This window comes from Pelophylax lessonae (assembly GCF_965119305.1).
Source record: "Pelophylax lessonae genome assembly, chromosome: 10".
Taxonomy (NCBI): domain Eukaryota; kingdom Metazoa; phylum Chordata; class Amphibia; order Anura; family Ranidae; genus Pelophylax; species Pelophylax lessonae.
In genome coordinates this window covers 228,500,081-228,518,378 of record NC_138777.1, presented here as the reverse complement: position 1 = coordinate 228,518,378, position 18,298 = coordinate 228,500,081, and the positions used below count along the sequence as shown (strand labels likewise).

Genomic DNA, 18,298 nt, shown 5'->3' with positions numbered 1-18,298 from the left:
CAGCGGGGAGCGATCGCGGGTGTCAGGCAGCACTCGCCCCCTAGCTTCCCGCGCGCGACCGACGTAGGTCTACGTAGGTTTGCGCAGGAGAGCCACCCTGCCGCAGTAAAAAGGCGGAGAGTCATCGGGAAGTGGTTAAGTGGTGAATTATTTTTAATATTCAAAGCAAACTGACCAATCCCTCCATGTCTCCATGCTTTATTTTGAGAAATCACCCTGGAAAACAGACATAGCTGCCTCCATCTTAAGTAAGGGCAGATGATTCATGTAGCATTTACTTCCTGGAATCCATCTGAGTTTAGCTCAGGCATGCAGGCAGGAGGTCACCCAACCCCTGCTACAAAGAGTACCTGACACACTACAAGACACAGCTGAGAAAGGATGGAGGTAGTGAGGCCGATACCTGGTCTGCCAGACTTAAAGCATCGCGGATGTTGAGTTTGTAGCAAACCTCCCAGATTTCGTCTTTGATGCGGTACGCGGATTTCCTCATCAGCCATTGGCTTAGATATTTCTTATCAAACTGTTCCCACCTGTGTAATGAGAGGAAGAATAAAAGTTAAAGCAATATTAACCCCAAAACTAAAAATGTCAAATATTTCAACATACCTAGATGTGGTGGCTGCATTCGTTTTCTTTTTTTTAGGCTTTTTTCCCCTCTGTTTTCACCTAGTGATCTGTCCAGTAACACCCCTCCTGTATTAGAGTGCCCCCACTTTGGATGAAGGAGCACAGGGGGCACCTTTTGACAGTAGCATTGCCAGTCTGGGGGAGGGGAGTGTTAGGTGGACTAGCAGATGTAGATACGCTAACAAATTAAAACCAAACTCCAGCTCACAAGTTATCAGCAGTTACAGCATTTTTTGTTTCCTTTTGGGATATAGGTTTTACATGAATAAATAAAAGCTGATTAATGTAAGCACCCCCGCCAGTGTTAAATGGTTTGTATCATCCCTGTAACTGATACATTTGTTGGAGAGCTTGTTCTTTTGAAAAACAACAGACTTACTGGCTGGATTACCAGATGAAAATAGGAGTAAGAGATGAATGCCACCATCACATCTAAGAATTGGTAGGCTGCAATACAATACATGTTTGTTTTTGGGTGTAATGCCGCTTTAGGGATCTTCAACCTTCAGATGTGATTAATGATAGTTTCAATAATCTGGATTTACTCACTTATCCCTCCAATGGTGATAGCCATGATGGCCGACTATGTCCTCTACAGCTGCCAGGATATGATCAAAAGCCTCGAAAAGACAGAAAATTCACCATAAATATTATGTTTTAAAAAATCATGTAATGCATATTTCGAAAAAATCTTCAACAATAGAATAAAGCCTAACATGAGGTTTTATGTTGTACGCACGGGCTTCATCATTACTTAAAGTGTTACCAAAGCCAGGACTCTGCATTCACTGTATCCGGTCTCCCCAGAAGCCTTCATTCTTTATATCCGGTCTCCCCAGGACTCTACATTCACTATATCTGATCTCCCCAGGAGCCTGCAGTCACTATATCTGATCTCCCCAGGACTCTGCAGTCACTATATCTGTTCTCCCCAGTAGCCTGCAGTCACTATATCTGCTCTCCCCAGGACTCTGCAGTCACTATATCTGCTCTCCCCAGGACTCTGCAGTCACTATATCTGCTCTCCCCAGGACTCTGCAGTCACTATATCTGCTCTCCCCAGGACTCTGCAGTCACTATATCTGCTCTCCCCAGGACTCTGCAGTCACTATATCTGCTCTCCCCAGGACTCTGCAGTCACTATATCTGCTCTCCCCAGGACTCTGCAGTCACTATATCTGCTCTCCCCAGGACTCTGCAGTCACTATATCTGCTCTCCCCAGGAGCCTGCAGTCACTATATCTGCTCTCCCCAGGAGCCTGCAGTCACTATATCTGCTCTCCCCAGGAGCCTGCAGTCACTATATCTGATCTCCCCAGAAGCCTGCAGTCACTATATCTGATCTCCCCAGGAGCCTGCAGTCACTATATCTGATCTCCCCAGAAGCCTGCAGTCACTATATCTGATCTCCCCAGAAGCCTGCAGTCACTATATCTGATCTCCCCAGGAGCCTGCAGTCACTATATCTGGTCTCCCCAGAAGCCTGCAGTCACTAGATCTGGTTTCCCACAGTACACAAAACATGGAAATGCAATTATTTTAGTAAATATAAATTGCTAAATACCTTTTCTCATCAGCAGTATATAGCAGTCTTATGACTTCTTTCAGCGTCTGGTTAAAGCTTATAGGAGGAGTTTCCATTTTCTCATGATTGTGCAATGAGGCTGCAGGACCCCTGACTCTCTGTCTGGACAGTGCTGATTGGCCCTGTGCTAATCACATGCACCCTCCCCAAAAAAAAAAACTCTCTAGCAATACACACAAAACTGAACATATGCAGAGTACCCCCAAGGCTCTGTTCGTTCAGGAGATGGATTGGGGACAGTGAAAGATGGGGAGGATCAGAGAAGGCAGGATCAAACAGCCTTTTTACACAATGCAGAGGATTAACCTATTAGGTTCTACAGTGAGTATAACAAGCATGCTTTACTGCATATACAGACTGATTTTACTGTTGTAGGTTTAGTAACACTTTAATCCACCTACAGAAGAATGTCTTACTTTGTCCCTCCCCCTCCCTCTTACACAAACCCTTCTACTTCTATTCTACTTTTTAAAAAAATATATATTTTTGTGCTGCAAGGCAACACTTTCAGGGCTTCCAGCCTGGGCCGGGCACCACTGCCTCCTGGGATTGCTATGTCACAGTTAACCCAGGAAGGCAGTGTGTTACTAAATTGCAAGTTTGTGGAGCATGTTGCGCACTTGCATACATGCAGCAGTGCACTATAGTGCCCATCCATCAGAAGTTGGCAGCATTTGTGCGCACGCACAGAAATCTGCCATGTGTGCGCAAATGCCCTGCTGGTCTCTGCCAGCTCTCAAATGCCTTGGAGAGACCAGCGGCACATATGCACGTGTGCCTTTCTTTTTACTATAGTGGCGCAGAACAGCAGTAAGGGGGAGATAATTTAGGAGTGGTCAAAGCGGATCTTCTCTCATTGTCAAGTTCCCTCCTCTCCACCTATCCTCACCCTCTTTTACATGGGGGGTGCACTTTTTTAAAAAATTTCCTTTTTTTTTTAACTGAAAGTTCAGTGCCAACCCGCCCCGGGCCAAATGATCTTCACTGTCTTTCTTTTGCCTCTCTGCCTTCTGGAATATGTGACATGCGTATCCGAATTGATAAAGGAGGAGGGGGGGTCCTGCAGCGTGTCAGAGCTGGCGGGCCTCCAGATGATAATCACAAAAGAATATGGCGGCACGGGACTGAGTGGGGCAGATTTCTGAGGGGATTCTGCAGGAAACCCCTGGATCCATTGGGAAAGTAAGGATCTGAGATAGTTAAAACCCGCATCAAAGTAGGCAGGGGTATGAGAAAAAAATGAGAGGGGCGAGGCTGGAGATCTGCTTTAAGTTTCGCTTTGAAGTGTATCTATAAACATAAGTTTTCTTTTTAGTTTTGGATAAAGTAGAGAATTTTTAGAGCCCCTGTCAGTTTTTTTTTTTTTTTTTTTGTTGCTGTGTCCCATTGGGGTGATTTCCCATCACTTCCTCTTCTGCAGACACAACAGGAAGTGGGAGGAAATCACATTTTAGTGAGATGTCATTGGAACAGGTGTGCCCTATTGCCCCAAGATTTCCCCTTCATGTCTTGTTCTTGTTATCAGAACAGATAGAGAAGGTGACTCATCCTAGTTGGGGCACAGACAGCAATTAAAATCGGGTTTGAGTCCTAACCCCTCGCTAATCTATCCAATATTTAAAAAAAATAAATAAAAAAAAAAGTTTTGTCAATAAATATACTTTAACCTCCCTGGCGGTATGATTATGTCAGGAATTATGTACCAAAAGCGGTACAATTTTTTGATATTTATAATTTAATATATATATATATATTATAAAATATAAATATATATTATAAAATATAAATATTATATTAATAATAGATATATTATAAAATATATTATAAAATATAAATATTATAATATATATTATATATATATATATATATATATATATATATATATATATATATATATATATATATATATATATATATATATATAATATATATTAATAATATAATTTATAATTTACAATTTATAATATTTGATATTTTTCTGATACTAAGGTGATACAGTGTAATCCTCTCAGATTACACTGGATCACCTCCTTTTTATGTGTTTGTGTTGGTGCAACATTTGAATTTCCCTCCCAGTTCCGCTCCCATGCACCATTGCTGCTGCAGGGAACGGAACCAGGAAGTCATCACAGCGACGGACGGCGCGGCGGGGATCTCGGCGGCGATCACAGAAATGGGAGATCATCGCTGGATCGCCAGGAGAAGGTAAGGAACCCCGCTGCAAGCTCTGCACATCTACCCCGAGCGTGACCCGGGGATACCGATCCTAGCATGAAAAAACCACCCCGAGTCACGCTCGGGTTTACCACTAAGGGAGCTAATAAAGATCTCACAGACAGAAGCTACTGAAATTGGCTCTGGCTCTGCTTTCTGGTAGGGGTGCTGCTCACATATACTGTATGTATCTCAATGAGGGGCGTAGATAAGGGGGGGTGGGGGCATCGGTCAATTTCACAGCAGCTAGGCAGGTGTAGCCTATCAGCTGCGGGAGCCGCACTGCCACCGGGAAGACCACCTGTCTCATCCACGAGGCTGACAGGCAGGGCCCGGCTTACATTGAAGCCATGTTCACTATTTGCTTCACTAACAGATGTGCCTGCTGGGGGCGCTGTATATACTGTATATATTTACACACCACAATTTGTCACAGCGTGGCAGGCGTGATAATTATTGTTCTCTGGGTACTCAAGGCTGAACCCCCCCCCCCCCAGGAAAAAAAATCATCTACGGCCCTGATCCCAACAGTCTATTTAGCTATATAAATGCAATTATGATTTCACTTTAACAACTCTTTAAAATGCCCTCTGCCAGAAGACGTAACTCCCCTCCATGCCAATGTGATGACCTTCCCTGCTACTCACTCCATCCATGGCCTTTCTTTCCTCCAAACCACAGAAAACATGAGCAGGTCTTTGTGGTCGGATGAGGACACCTAATTAGATGGCATGGATGATTTACCAAGGACGGAAGTACAACAGCTGCTGGGGGGGCCGAAGATCTGAAAGGCTTACATGCTCTTGTAATTCCTCATTTAAGGTCGGCTTGTGGTGGTCTCTTCTTTTCACTTTCAGCCACTTGACAAGAGGTTTGATGGTCAGGCCCTGAAATAGAAGCGAGAGGGCGGCCATTTTACTCTACATGCAGCAAATTAATCAGCTTGCCCAAACTTTGTATGGCTTTGTGTACGTGGGAAAACATTTCATCTTTTCACCCAAAACAGTCGGTTCCTGAACCTTCATAGAAGGATCATAATTATAAGACAGTTGTCACTTCATAACAAATAGGTTCCTGAACAAGGACCTTCATGGAAGGACACGACCAGGAAGTAGTTGTCACCCCCTAACAGGTTCTTGATCAGGAATCTTCATGGAATAATCAAAACCAGGAGACAGTTATCACCCCATAACAGGTAGTTCCTGAACAAGGACCTTTATGGAAGGATCACAACTAGGACACAGTTGTCACCCCATAACAATGCGTTCCTGAACAAGGACCTTCATAGAAGGATCACAACTATAAGGCAGTTGTCACTCCATAAGAGATAGGTTCCTGAACAACAACAGTAATAGAAGGATCATAATCAGGAGACAGTTGTCACCCCATAACAGTCGATTCCTAAACAAGGACCTTCATAGAAGGATCACAACTATAGGACAATTGTCGCTCCATAACAGATAGGTTCCTGAACAAGGACCTTCATGGAAGGACACGACCAGGAAGTAGTTGTCACCCCATAACAATGCGTTCCTGAACAAGGACCTTCGTGGAAGGATCACAAGTAGAAGACAGTTGTCACTCCATAACAGATAGGTCCCTGAACAACAACATTTATAGTAAGATCACAACCAGGAGACAGTTATCACCACATAACAGATAGTTTCTTGATCAGGGATCCTCATAGAAGATTTAAAACTAGGAGACAGTTGTCAACCCATAACTAATATGTTCCTGAACAACAACAGTTATAGAAGGATCATAATCAGGAGACAGTTGTCACCCCATAACAGTAGATTTCTAAACAGAGACCTTCATGGAAGGACACGACCAGGAAGTAGTTGTCACCCCATAACAGGTTCTTGAACAGGAATCTTCATGGAAGAATCACAACCAGGAGACAGTTATCACCCCATAATAGGTAGTTCCTGAACAAGGACCTTTATGGAAGGATCACAACTAGGAGACAGTTGTCACCCCATAACAATGCGTTCCTGAACAAGGACCTTCGTGGAAGGATCACAAGTAGAAGACAGTTGTCACTCCATAACAGATAGGTCCCTGAACAACCACATTTATAGTAAGATCACAACCAGGAGACAGTTATCACCACATAACAGATAGTTTCTTGATCAGGGATCCTCATAGAAGATTTAAAACTATGAGACAGTAGATTCCTAAACAAGGACCTTCATGGAAGGACACGACCAGGAAATAGTTGTCACCCTATAACAGGTTCTTGAACAGGAATCTTCATGGAAGAATCACAACCAGGAGACAGTTATCACCCCACAACAGGTATTTCCTGAACCTTTATGGAAGGATCACAACTAGGAGACAGTTGTCACCCCATAACAGTAGATTCCTAAACAAGGACCTTCATGGAAGGACACGACCAGGAAGTAGTTGTCACCCCATAACAGGTTCTTTAACAGGAATCTTCATGGAAGAATCACAACTAGGAGACAGTTGTCACCCCATAACAATGCGTTCCTGAACAAGGACCTTCGTGGAAGGATCACAACTAGAAGACAGTTGTCACTCCATTACAGATAGGTCCCTGAACAACAACATTTATAGTAAGATCACAACCAGGAGACAGTTATCACCACATAACAGATAGTTTCTTGATCAGGGATCCTCATAGAAGATTTTAAACTAGGAGACAGTTGTCACCCCATAACTAATACATTCCTGAACAAGGACCTTCATGGAAAGTTGTCACGCCATAACAATACGTTCCTGAATAAGGACACTCGTGGAATGATCACAACCAGAAGGTAGTTGTTTTACCGTAAGAGATAGGTTCTTGAACAAGGACCTTCATGGAAGGATCACTACCAGGAGGCAGTAGTAACCCCATAACAGTAGGTTCCAGAACAAAGACTTTCATGGGAGGACAAAACAGGAGAAAGTTGTCACACCATAACAATAAGTTCCTGAAAAAGGACCTTCATGGAAGGATCACAAGCAGGAGGCAGTTGACACCCCATAACAGTAGGTTCTTGAACAGGGATCTTCATGGAAGAATCACAACTAAGAGACAGTTGTCGCCCTATAACAATAAATTCCTGAATAAGGACATTCATAGAAGGATCACAACTTGGAGGCACTTGTCACCCCATAACAGAAAGGCTCCTGAACTACAACATTTATGGAAGGATCATAACAGGTGGCAGTTGTCACCCATAACAATACGTTCCTGAACAAAGACCTTCATGGAAGGATCCTAACCAGGAGGCAGTTGTCACCCATAACAATAAGTTCCTGAATAAGGACCTTCATGGAAGGATCCTAACCAGGAGGCAGTTGTCACCCATAACAATACGTTCCTGAACAAAGACCTTCATGGAAGGACACTACCGGAGAAAGTTATCAAGCCATAACAATAAGTTCCTGAACAAGGACCTTCATGGAAGGATCACAACCAGGAGGTAGTTGTCACCCCATAACAGTAGGTTCTTGAACAGGGATCTTCATGCAACAATCACAACTAAGGGACAGTTGTCACCCCATAACAATAAGTTCCTGAATAAGGACATTCATGGAAGAATCAAAACTTGGAGGCACTTGTCACCCCATAACAGAAAGGCTCCTGAACTACAACATTTATGGAAGGATCATAACAGGAGATAGTTGTCACCCATAACAATACGTTCCTGAACAAGGACCTTCGTGGAAGGATCACAACCAGGAGACAGTTGTCACCCTATAACAGGTAGGTTCTGGAACAAAGACCTTCATGGAAGGACACAACCGGAGAAGGTTGTCACACCATAACAATAAGTTCCTGAATAAGGACCTTCATGGAAGGATCCCAACCAGGAGACAGTTGTCACCCTATAACAGGTAGGTTCTGGAACAAAGACCTTCATGGAAGGACACAACCGGAGAAGGTTGTCACACCATAACAATAAGTTCCTGAATAAGGACCTTCATGGAAGGATCCTAACCAGGAGGCAGTTGCCACCCCATAACAGTAGGTTTCTGAACAAAGACCTTCATGGAAGGACACTACCGGAGAAAGTTATCAAGCCATAACAATAAGTTCCTGAACAAGGACCTTCATGGAAGGATCACAACCAGGAGGTAGTTGTCACCCCATAACAGTAGGTTCTTGAACAGGGATCTTCATGCAACAATCACAACTAAGGGACAGTTGTCACCCCATAACAATAAGTTCCTGAATAAGGACATTCATGGAAGGATCAAAACTTGGAGGCACTTGTCACCCCATAACAGAAAGGCTCCTGAACTACAACATTTATGGAAGGATCATAACAGGAGATAGTTGTCACCCATAACAATACGTTCCTGAACAAAGACCTTCATGGAAGGATCCCAACCAGGAGACAGTTGTCACCCTATAACAGGTAGGTTCTTGAACAAGGACCTTCGTGGAAGGATCACAACCAGGAGACAGTTGTCACCCTATAACAGGTAGGTTCTGGAACATGGACCTTTATGGAAGGAGCACACCTAGAAGATGGTTATCACCCCATAACTAATAAGTTCCTGAACAGGGACCTTCATGGAAGGATCACCAGGTATTAGTTTATAATATTTAGGAAGGGATTGGGTTTAGGGGTCCATATGAGGATGAATATCACATCAAAAGGCTACAAAGTAAAATAGCTGATACTGAAATAAAGACGATCAAATGCTGTCTGAAGAATATAGAGTCAGTAGAGGATGAATAAATTATCAGGAGTATTAAATTGTAAACACATGTCTGCTGCTAAATGACAAGCAGAATTTAATTAATGTAAAAGGGGGATGCATCAACCCCCCCCCCCCCCCCCCCCAAAAAAAAGCAGAGTTTAGAGAAGTACATTGCATTAGTCAGCTATCAAGTCATCACAATGACTGGCAGCTCCAACCCCTTCCAGACAGGCTTCATTTGTCCTGAACCTGGTGGGCGAGACAACGTGAGCCGAGGCAAATCTGTCATTATCAGTCTGGGCTGTCATTAACCGCTTCTCGTGTCACGACAATTCAATTCTAGTTTTTGTATCTCCCTTGCACATTGACGTGGCTGTGATGGGGTTAAATCTCGGTAATTCGCTGAATAATAATCAAATCACTTACCGCACACAGATGTCCATACACAATGAGATGCAGATCTGATTTAACTATTGAAGTGAATTAGGAGAGACGCGTCTGTCGGACGGACGATAAATCTCTGCCTGCTTTTTGTATAGCACAAAGTATAATACACAAGCAGGGTGTAAATAAATTACACGGTAAAAGGAAAGTTAATGGACATGTCATATTATCATGTTAACCTAATCGGACGCGAGCTGCCGCTTCTCTCAGTGACCACAAATAAACCGTTTTGTGACCTGCGGGTCACCGCTGAGGATGAAAAGCGGAAAGGGAGAATGGTTTGAGATTGCTGATGTCTTAATGAAAAAAAAAAAATGAATCTGGAGGGATAACATGACAGACAATGGCTAGAATAAGCTCTAATGAAGGAAAATAGATGTTCCCAGGCAGGGCTGCTGTTAGAAATCGCGGGGCCCCCGTACAGACTACCTGGCAGGGCCCCCCCAAGAAAATATTAACCACTTTACCACCGGAGGATTTTGCTGTCTTACGTCTGGGCCTCTTTTTGCGATTCGGCACTGTGCGACTTTAACTGACAATTGCGCGGTCATGCAACGCCGTACCCAAACGAATTTGACGTCCTTTTTTTCCCACAAATAGAGCTTTCTTTTGGTGGTATTTGATCACCTGTGCAATTTTTTGATCATGCACTATAAACAAAAAAAGAGCGACAATTTTGCAAAAATAACAACATTTTTCACATTTTTTTATATGAAATTCCCCCAAAAAAATTTAAAAATCCAAATTTTTTAACATTTTAGGCCAATTTGTTTTCTGCTACATATGTTTGGTAAAAAAAATTGCAAAAAGCGTATTTTGATTGGTTTGCGCAAAAGTTATTGCGTTTACTAACTAAGGGAAAGATTTTTGTCATTTTTATTGTTTTTTTTTTTTAACGAGTAATAGCGGCGATCTGCGATTTTTTTTGCGGAACTGCGACATTGCGGCGGACAGATCGGACCCTTGACTCACATTTTTGACACTTTTGGGGGGACCAGTGACATTACTACAGTAATCAGTGCTATACATATGCACTGTTACTGTCAAAATGACACTGGCAGGGAAGGGGTTAACTTTATTGGAGAAGGAGGGGTTAAGTGTGTCCCTAGGGGTGTGCTTCTAACTGTGATTGGATGTGGCTGTGTGTGTAACAGCAGAGATCAACGGTCCTACATAGCAGGACCGTATGATCTGTGCTGTTACACAGGGAAGAATGACAGGCGGCTTTGTTTACATTAGCCGCCTGCCTTTCTCCCAGTGTAACCAACGATCGCGAGTGACCGGCGGACATCGGGTCCGCCGCTCACACGAGCGGGGGGGTCCGCGAGCGAGCAGGAGCGCGCCTCCAGCGGCGCGCGCTCGCTCCCTAGAGCCTCATAGGCTAGCGACGTAGTACTACGTCACTTTGCCTGTGAGGGGCTGACTGCCGACGTAAATCGTTAGGCAGTCGGCAAGTGGTTAATGTTGAAAAATGTAAGGTATTGCCAGAAATACGAATGCAAGTTCCTCACTAGGGGGAGAGCCTTTGGGGGAATCTAAGATGGAGAAGGACCTTGGGATCCTAGTGGACGACAAGCGTAGCAGTGGCATGCCAAATCAAGCTGCTGCAAGCAAAGCCTACAGAATACTGGGTTGTATAAAAAAGGGGATTCACTCCAGAAATAAAGAGATTATTCTCCCTCTCTACAAGACTCTGGTCCGGCCACATCTGGAGTATGCTGTACAGTTCTGGGCACCGGTCCTCAGGAAGGATGTGCTGGAACTGGAGAGAGTCCAGAGAAGGGCAACAAAAATAATTAGGGGAATGGAGGATCTAAGCTATGAGGAAAGACTACAAGCACTGAACTTATTCTCTCTGGAGAAGAGACGATTGAGGGGGGATATGATATCAATGTACAAATACTGTACTGGCGACCCTAGCATAAGGAACAAACTTTTCAGTGAAAGGGAATATAAAAGGTCTTGCGACCATTCGCTAAAATCAGAAGAGAAGCGGTTTACCCTTAAACTGTGTAAAGGGTTCTTTACCGTCAGGGCGGTAAGGATGTGGAATTCTCTTCCACAAGCAGTGGTATCAGCAGGGAGCATCAATAGTTTCAAAATCTATTAGATGGGCACCTTAACCACCACAACATACAGGGGTATATACAATCATAGGTTGAACTAGTAATAAATGCCACAGCAGGTATGTAGATTTCACAAACAGAGCCTCTGAAGGATAGAAGAAACTGCCAAAGGGTTTAACTCTACAGCATCTACCAAATACTGAATTATCAGCTTTGGGTGGGAAACTGACCTGCTGAATTACCTTTCAGTTGAATGCAAACAGAGAAACTTGAAATGTGACTTTATCAATCAGAAAAGCATGCAGAGTGTGCCATCTTGTGGACATTTTTAAAAACTACAGCTATGGAAAATGAACTTTTGTAGGTAAATTATTGATTCAGTACAGCTTTTCAACAAGCTTTGCCTGCATTACAGTTTCCATCTAGACTTTTTGTTAAAGGGGGGGGGGGGGCTAAAGTTCCATTGTTGGTTGCTGCAAGCAGGCAGTTTTTTTTAAATTACAAAACAGACATGTAATGCATCTTCTGCAATAAAATACACTTACCTGCCTGTTTGCAGTGTCCCCAGCATGTGAACTGAGCTGCGCATGCACAGCTCAGCTTGAAATAGCCAAGTCAATCAGTATGTGCCAGAATGGTGGCCTCCTGTGCATGAGCAGGAGGGATGTCACCCTGCGCCCACCAATGAAGATGGCTGAAAACAGACACATGGGGGGACCATGCCGGCACCAGCAAGGGATGAGACCGTTGGAGGAAAGGTATACTATAAAGTAAACTGCCTTTGATTCTGCTTTAGGTCCAATTATAAAGGAACACGCTCTAGCTTCAGATCCAGCAGGGAAATTTCCAAAATATGCACATAGCAATGCAAGAGGTTCCAATACAGCAGCTTGCTATGGGGCAATCGACAGGGGGGAGGAGCCAGGAGCGCCCAAGAGCAGGTAAATTTAACATGTTTGTTATTTAAGAAAGATAAAAATCCCTTTAGCACTCCAGCATCTGCCAAAAACTGACAAATCAGTTTTGGGTGGCTTCAGACCCCGTTCACACAGGGGCGACGCTACTTGCTGGGGCGACCTGTGAAGTCGTGGTGCACAGCGTGCACCGTGACCTCGGCGCGACATGCACGGACTTCATATCATTGAAGTCAATGCAGGTCGCCCCAAAGTAGCTCAGGACCCTTTTTCTAAGTCGGAGCGACTTGTGTCGCTCCTATTAGAACGGGTCCTGTGATAATCAATGGCAGGCGACCGACCACGACTTGTCAGGCGACCAAGTCGCCTGACAAGTCGCGCTAGTGTGAATGGGGACTAACACTTTTAACAGTTCACCTTTGTATCGAAATTTGTGTAAACATTTCCTGAATCCTGCTGCTATGAAAGGGGAAGGAGATAGCACGGAACATGTACAACCACTTGTATGAGCGCTGCTGTCCTTAGATCAGCAAATGTCAACTTCTGAGATAAAGGGGGGCCTCAAATACGGCGCCTGACACCCCCAAAGGGCCGAACATACTGTTGAATATATGTAATGCTTGGGAGGACTGTCAGAGACTGCAGACCTGATAGAGGAAATGAGGGTCAGAGAGTGAGGACAGGATACATTGTTAGATGGGGAGATGCTGCAGAAGATGATACAAAGCTGGGAACAGGATACATGTGGCTAATAGAGATCAATGTTATTCCCCTAATCAATGTTCCCACTACAGACTGCTGGGGTCCAAGGGCTGCATGTGGCCCTCAGGCGTATTTCCCAACTGTCCCTGATTTCAAAGGGACTATCCCTGATTTGAAACAAAGTCCCTCTGTCCCTCTTCATTTGTCCCTCATTTTGGTCTGATCTATAGAGTTGTATAAAAAATGCACTTTTTTATCTTTCAGAAAGAGTTTCCCAGTGCTAAACTTTTCACCCAATTTCTAAATTGCTGCATTTGGAAATGTCAAAAACCAATATCAAGGAAAAGTAGTGTGGAAAAAAAAAAAGCACTTGTGGGTTTAACTAAAGTTTTTTTTTGTATAATTCTCCTTTAAGGGGGCGTGGCAGGGGGTGTGTCCTATGACTACATACTTTTGCTAGGTGTCCCTTGTTCCCATCTCAAAAGTTGGGAGGAATGCCCTCGGCTGCAGGTTGGGGTACCATGGCCTTAGATGTTGGTGGAGCTCCTTAGATGCTGGTGCTGCACCCAATGGTTCCCATTTCCTAGATTCTGGCAGATCTCTCTCAAAAAGGGTTTCAGGAAACTTCAGGATCACTCTTCAGTGATGTCGGCTAGCATGGATCAAGAGACTCTCTGAACTGCAGATTTCAGCACCAGCCAGAGTGATCAGCCCATCCATCCATCCCTGAGGGTTTTCTCCACCCCTCCCCCCCCAGTGGCTGTTTGATACTGTGTACCTGAGCCGGTCCCTCACAACGAGAGACCCTCACCATGAGATGTCCTCAATAGGTTTGTACAGCCAGTGCCGGGACAAGGTCATCTAGAGCCCAGGGCAAACATGCCAAACTGCACCCCCCCCCCCCCCACAAGGTGTATAAACATTATGTGTCAGAAAAAAACAACCCCCACCATCCCCTACACACAAAAGCACTGAGCACTATTCTACAAGTTTAACCCCTAAGCATTCATCCCCCCCCCCCCAGTACAAGTCCGTCCCCCTGCTGAAATCCACCCTCCTTTTGCCTCCCCCCAAAATGTCCCAGTACACATCTTCTCCCCCCCCCCCCATTTTGAATCCCCCCTCCCAGCACAAATTCCCCCCAAATCCTCCCTCCTAACATGAATATACTCCCCACCCCCATCTCCCCTCCCAACACAAATTCCTCCTAAATCCTCCCTCCTAGCATGAATCTACTCCCCCCCCCCCCATCTCCCATCCCATCACAAATTCCCCCCAAATCCTCCCTCCTAACATGAATCTACTCCCCCCCCATCTCCCATCCCATCACAAATTCCCCCCATATCCTCCCTCCTAACATGAATCTACTCCCCCCCCCCCCCATCTCCCCTCCCAACACAAATTCCTCCTAAATCCTCCCTCCTAACATGAATCTATTCCCCCCCCCCCATCTCCCCTCCCAACACAAATTCCTCCTAAATCCTCCCTCCTAACATGAATCTATTCCCCCCCCCCCATCTCCCCTCCCAACACAAATTCCTCCTAAATCCTCCCTCCTAACATGAATCTATTTCCCCCCCCCCATCTCCCCTCCCAACACAAATTCCTCCTAAATCCTCCCTCCTAACATGAATCTACTCCCCCCCCCCCCCATCTCCCCTCCCAACACAAATTCCTCCTAAATCCTCCCTCCTAACATGAATCTACTCCCCCCCCCCCCCCCATCTCCCCTCCCAACACAAATTCCTCCTAAATCCTCCCTCCTAACATGAATCTACTCCCCCCCCCCCCCCGCCATCTCCCCTCCCAACACAAATTCCTCCTAAATCCTCCCTCCTAGCATGAATCTACTCCCCCCCCCATCTCCCCTCCCAACACAAATTCCTCCTAAATCCTCCCTCCTAACATGAATCTACTCCCCCCCCCCCCCCATCTCCCCTCCCAACACAAATTCCTCCTAAATCCTCCCTCCTAACATGAATCTACTCCCCCCCCCCCCCCATCTCCCCTCCCAACACAAATTCCTCCTAAATCCTCCCTCCTAACATGAATCTACTCCCCCCCCCCCCCGCCATCTCCCCTCCCAACACAAATTCCTCCTAAATCCTCCCTCCTAGCATGAATCTACTCCCCCCCCCATCTCCCCTCCCAACACAAATTCCTCCTAAATCCTCCCTCCTAACATGAGTCTACTCCCCCCCCCATCTCCCCTCCCAACACAAATTCCTCCTGAATCCTCCCTCCTAACATGAATCTATTCCCCCCCCCCATCTCCCCTCCCAACACAAATTCCTCCTAAATCCTCCCTCCTAACATGAATCTACTCCCCCCCCCCCCCCATCTCCCCTCCCAACACAAATTCCTCCTAAATCCTCCCTCCTAACATGAATCTACTCCCCCCCCCCATCTCCCCTCCCAGCCCAAATTCCTCCCTCCTAACATGAATCTACTCCCCCCACCCCATCCCCACTCCCAACACAAACCCCCCCCCAATCCTTCCTCCCAACAAAAATTTCCCCCAAATCCTCCCTCCTAGCATGAATATACCCCCCCATACCCCTCCCAACACAAATATCCCCGAAATCCCCTCTCCTAGCATGGATCTTCTAATCCCCCCTCCCAACACAAATCCCTCTAAATCACCACTCTTAGCACCCCCCTTCGCCCAAAATTTTCCCAATTAGAACAATACTGTACATACCCCTGCCGCCCCCCAAATTCCCCCTTCCAACACAAATCTCCCCCCTCCCCCATCTCCTTGTGGTGTCCCTCCACTTCACATGATATCACAGCACCCAGGGCAGCCATCCCTCCTGCCCACCCCTTGTCCTGGCCCTGTGTCCAGACACTTCTGGGGTTTCCTGCGTTTCACCGCGGTCAGATCATTACACTGTGCAGTTCATTGCTACTTGTTTAATTTGTTGTATCATATTGGTGTATGAGTGATCCTGGGATGTGGGCTTTTTAGCGGCAACCTTGTCATATTAACCCTTATCTGTAATCTGCTCTTACTATTATCTGTGTTTGATTTTTACATATTATGCATCAATAAAGATTGTTTTACATAAAGTCACCGTGGTCTGCCTGATTCCCTATAGAACTTCTTTGGGTTCCTCCCCCCCCCCCCCCCCCCCACTTCCTTTTCAGGTGTCAGGAAAGCCATCCTTGGCCTACAGGGTTACCATTTAAAGTAAACTCTTTTTTTCTCCATTGTTTTAAAAAGTCTGGGGCCCATTTATTGCATAGCAAAATGAACGAACGTTTTAATCTCATGCAGCAGCAGAGTTAAACCATCAGAGACAGAAGAAGACACAGATGTGAATCCGTATACTGACCTGAAACATCACCGTGAAAAACACTACGACTATTGTTGTGGCCACAAAGTATCCCTTGGCTTTGACTTTCTTGCTGTCCAACAAGGTCACAAGAGCGAAGGCCACCGCCCCTCGCAGGCCGCCATACGACATCACAACCTGATCTATCTTGTCCAGTGGGAGGAGTCTAAAGTGATTTAAAACGCAAGTCTGCAGGATAACACCTGGAATATAAAGCAAACCTGTCATTAGAGTTTATGTTTTACCGTAGGTCCACATACAGTATCTGCGTTTGCACGGGCACGGCAGTCTATTCAAATGAATGGGCTGATGTGCCTGCAAAAAAAAAAAAAAAAGTGCATGCGCATTTTAAAAAATGCGACCACAGGGGCAGCGTCTTTTTGACCATGTGATTTCTCTGCAGTTCTCGCATTCACTAACGCGCTGAGATGCATGGGGGTGCCATTCAGAAAGAGCAGCGCGATTTGGCTGCGGGTGGCTGCAGGAACAGATGCGACCAGTGGCGGCGTGTCCATTGGGGGCGCAGGGGGCGCCGCCCCCCCCCTTTCCAGCCATCCGGCCCCCTAATCTACATGCAGGGTGCCGGACGCATGGATTCCAATGGTTTTTTTTTTTTTTAAGCATGTGATTAGAGCCAGAGGCTCTACTAGGCTTCAAAAAACGGTGGGCTCAGGGTGCAGAGCACTGCGCCCTGAGCCCACCCAGTTGTGTGACTATAGGGAAAGAATATTCGCTATTGTCACACGGATTCTCCTCCTGGCCAATCAGGAAGTGGGTCCTGTGACCCGTTTCCTGATTGGCCGAAATGAGAAGCCATGCAATTGGCCAAGGAGGAGGAGGAGGAGGGAGGAGACGCAGGAGACTGAGTGGGAAGCCGCCGCCACCGCTGCCTGCCCTCCACATGACCGGGGGGGGGGGCTGGTGTGGCCCGGAGGGGGGGGGGTATGGTGTGGTCCGTCTGCTGCCCTCCCCCTGCCCATGGAGCACCAGCCGCCACTGGATGCGACTCCCGCAGCTGCAGGCAGAGGTGTGGACCAAGCCTTAAAGGTGATTGTTTTCCCATCTTCAGAGCTCTTAGAATTTGGAGAGTGGCAGTATGCAGTCCTTATTCCTGCATGATCTGTGATGACATAACAATGTGTGATTTCCATTAAGAGTAGTAATACTGTTAGCCCAGGGAGCCATCAATACACCCACAGGCAGGGCTGCTGATAGGAGGGGACCACCAGTCCTCAATTAGGGGGCCCCAGGCACATAGGGGGGCCCGAACAGCAGGGAAAATCGGTGCGATCGGGCAGAAGGGCAATTACAGAAAGAAGCCCCGTGCAGCTCTCTGCAGCAGCTGAAAGCCTGGTTCTCTCCCTCCCGCTGGCTTTCAGCTGCTGCAGGGAGAGACACAGACACAGGGCATTGTTCCTGTAACTGCTTCCCCGGCCCCCTCCCAATTCTGTCTGTTTCTGATGCCCCCATGTGCCCCCGTCAGTCTGACACCTCCAGACTTTTAAACATTGTAATCAATAATTTTTAAAAATTGTAAAATAAAATAAAAGAGTTTTAAAAATGTAAAAATGTAAAAAAAAACAATTATAAAAGGGATAATTCACACGGGTTCTCTGTTATGTTTGTGTCCACTAATAATGATTTTAGTGTATTTTAAGTGAAAAAATTGCTTTGATATGGGTAGGCTGTACGGGGGTCCCATGATTTCTAACAGCAGCCCTGCCCACAGGGGGTGTGTCCATGACA

The 18,298-nt window shown here is 45.8% G+C and overlaps 1 protein-coding gene across 1 annotated transcript in view; it reads right to left on the bottom strand.

The window, feature by feature from the left end:
- The window catches only part of SLC9A5 (solute carrier family 9 member A5), a 139,121-nt gene that overhangs the window by 43,408 nt on the left and 77,415 nt on the right, over nucleotides 1-18,298 (bottom strand). The window contains exons 7-10 of the mRNA XM_082270038.1: nucleotides 16,553-16,755; nucleotides 5,227-5,316; nucleotides 1,180-1,250; nucleotides 404-533 (exon numbers count right to left, since the gene is read on the bottom strand). Coding sequence (XP_082126164.1) covers nucleotides 404-533; nucleotides 1,180-1,250; nucleotides 5,227-5,316; nucleotides 16,553-16,755 — 494 coding nt within the window. The remainder of the gene's footprint in view (nucleotides 1-403; nucleotides 534-1,179; nucleotides 1,251-5,226; nucleotides 5,317-16,552; nucleotides 16,756-18,298) is intronic.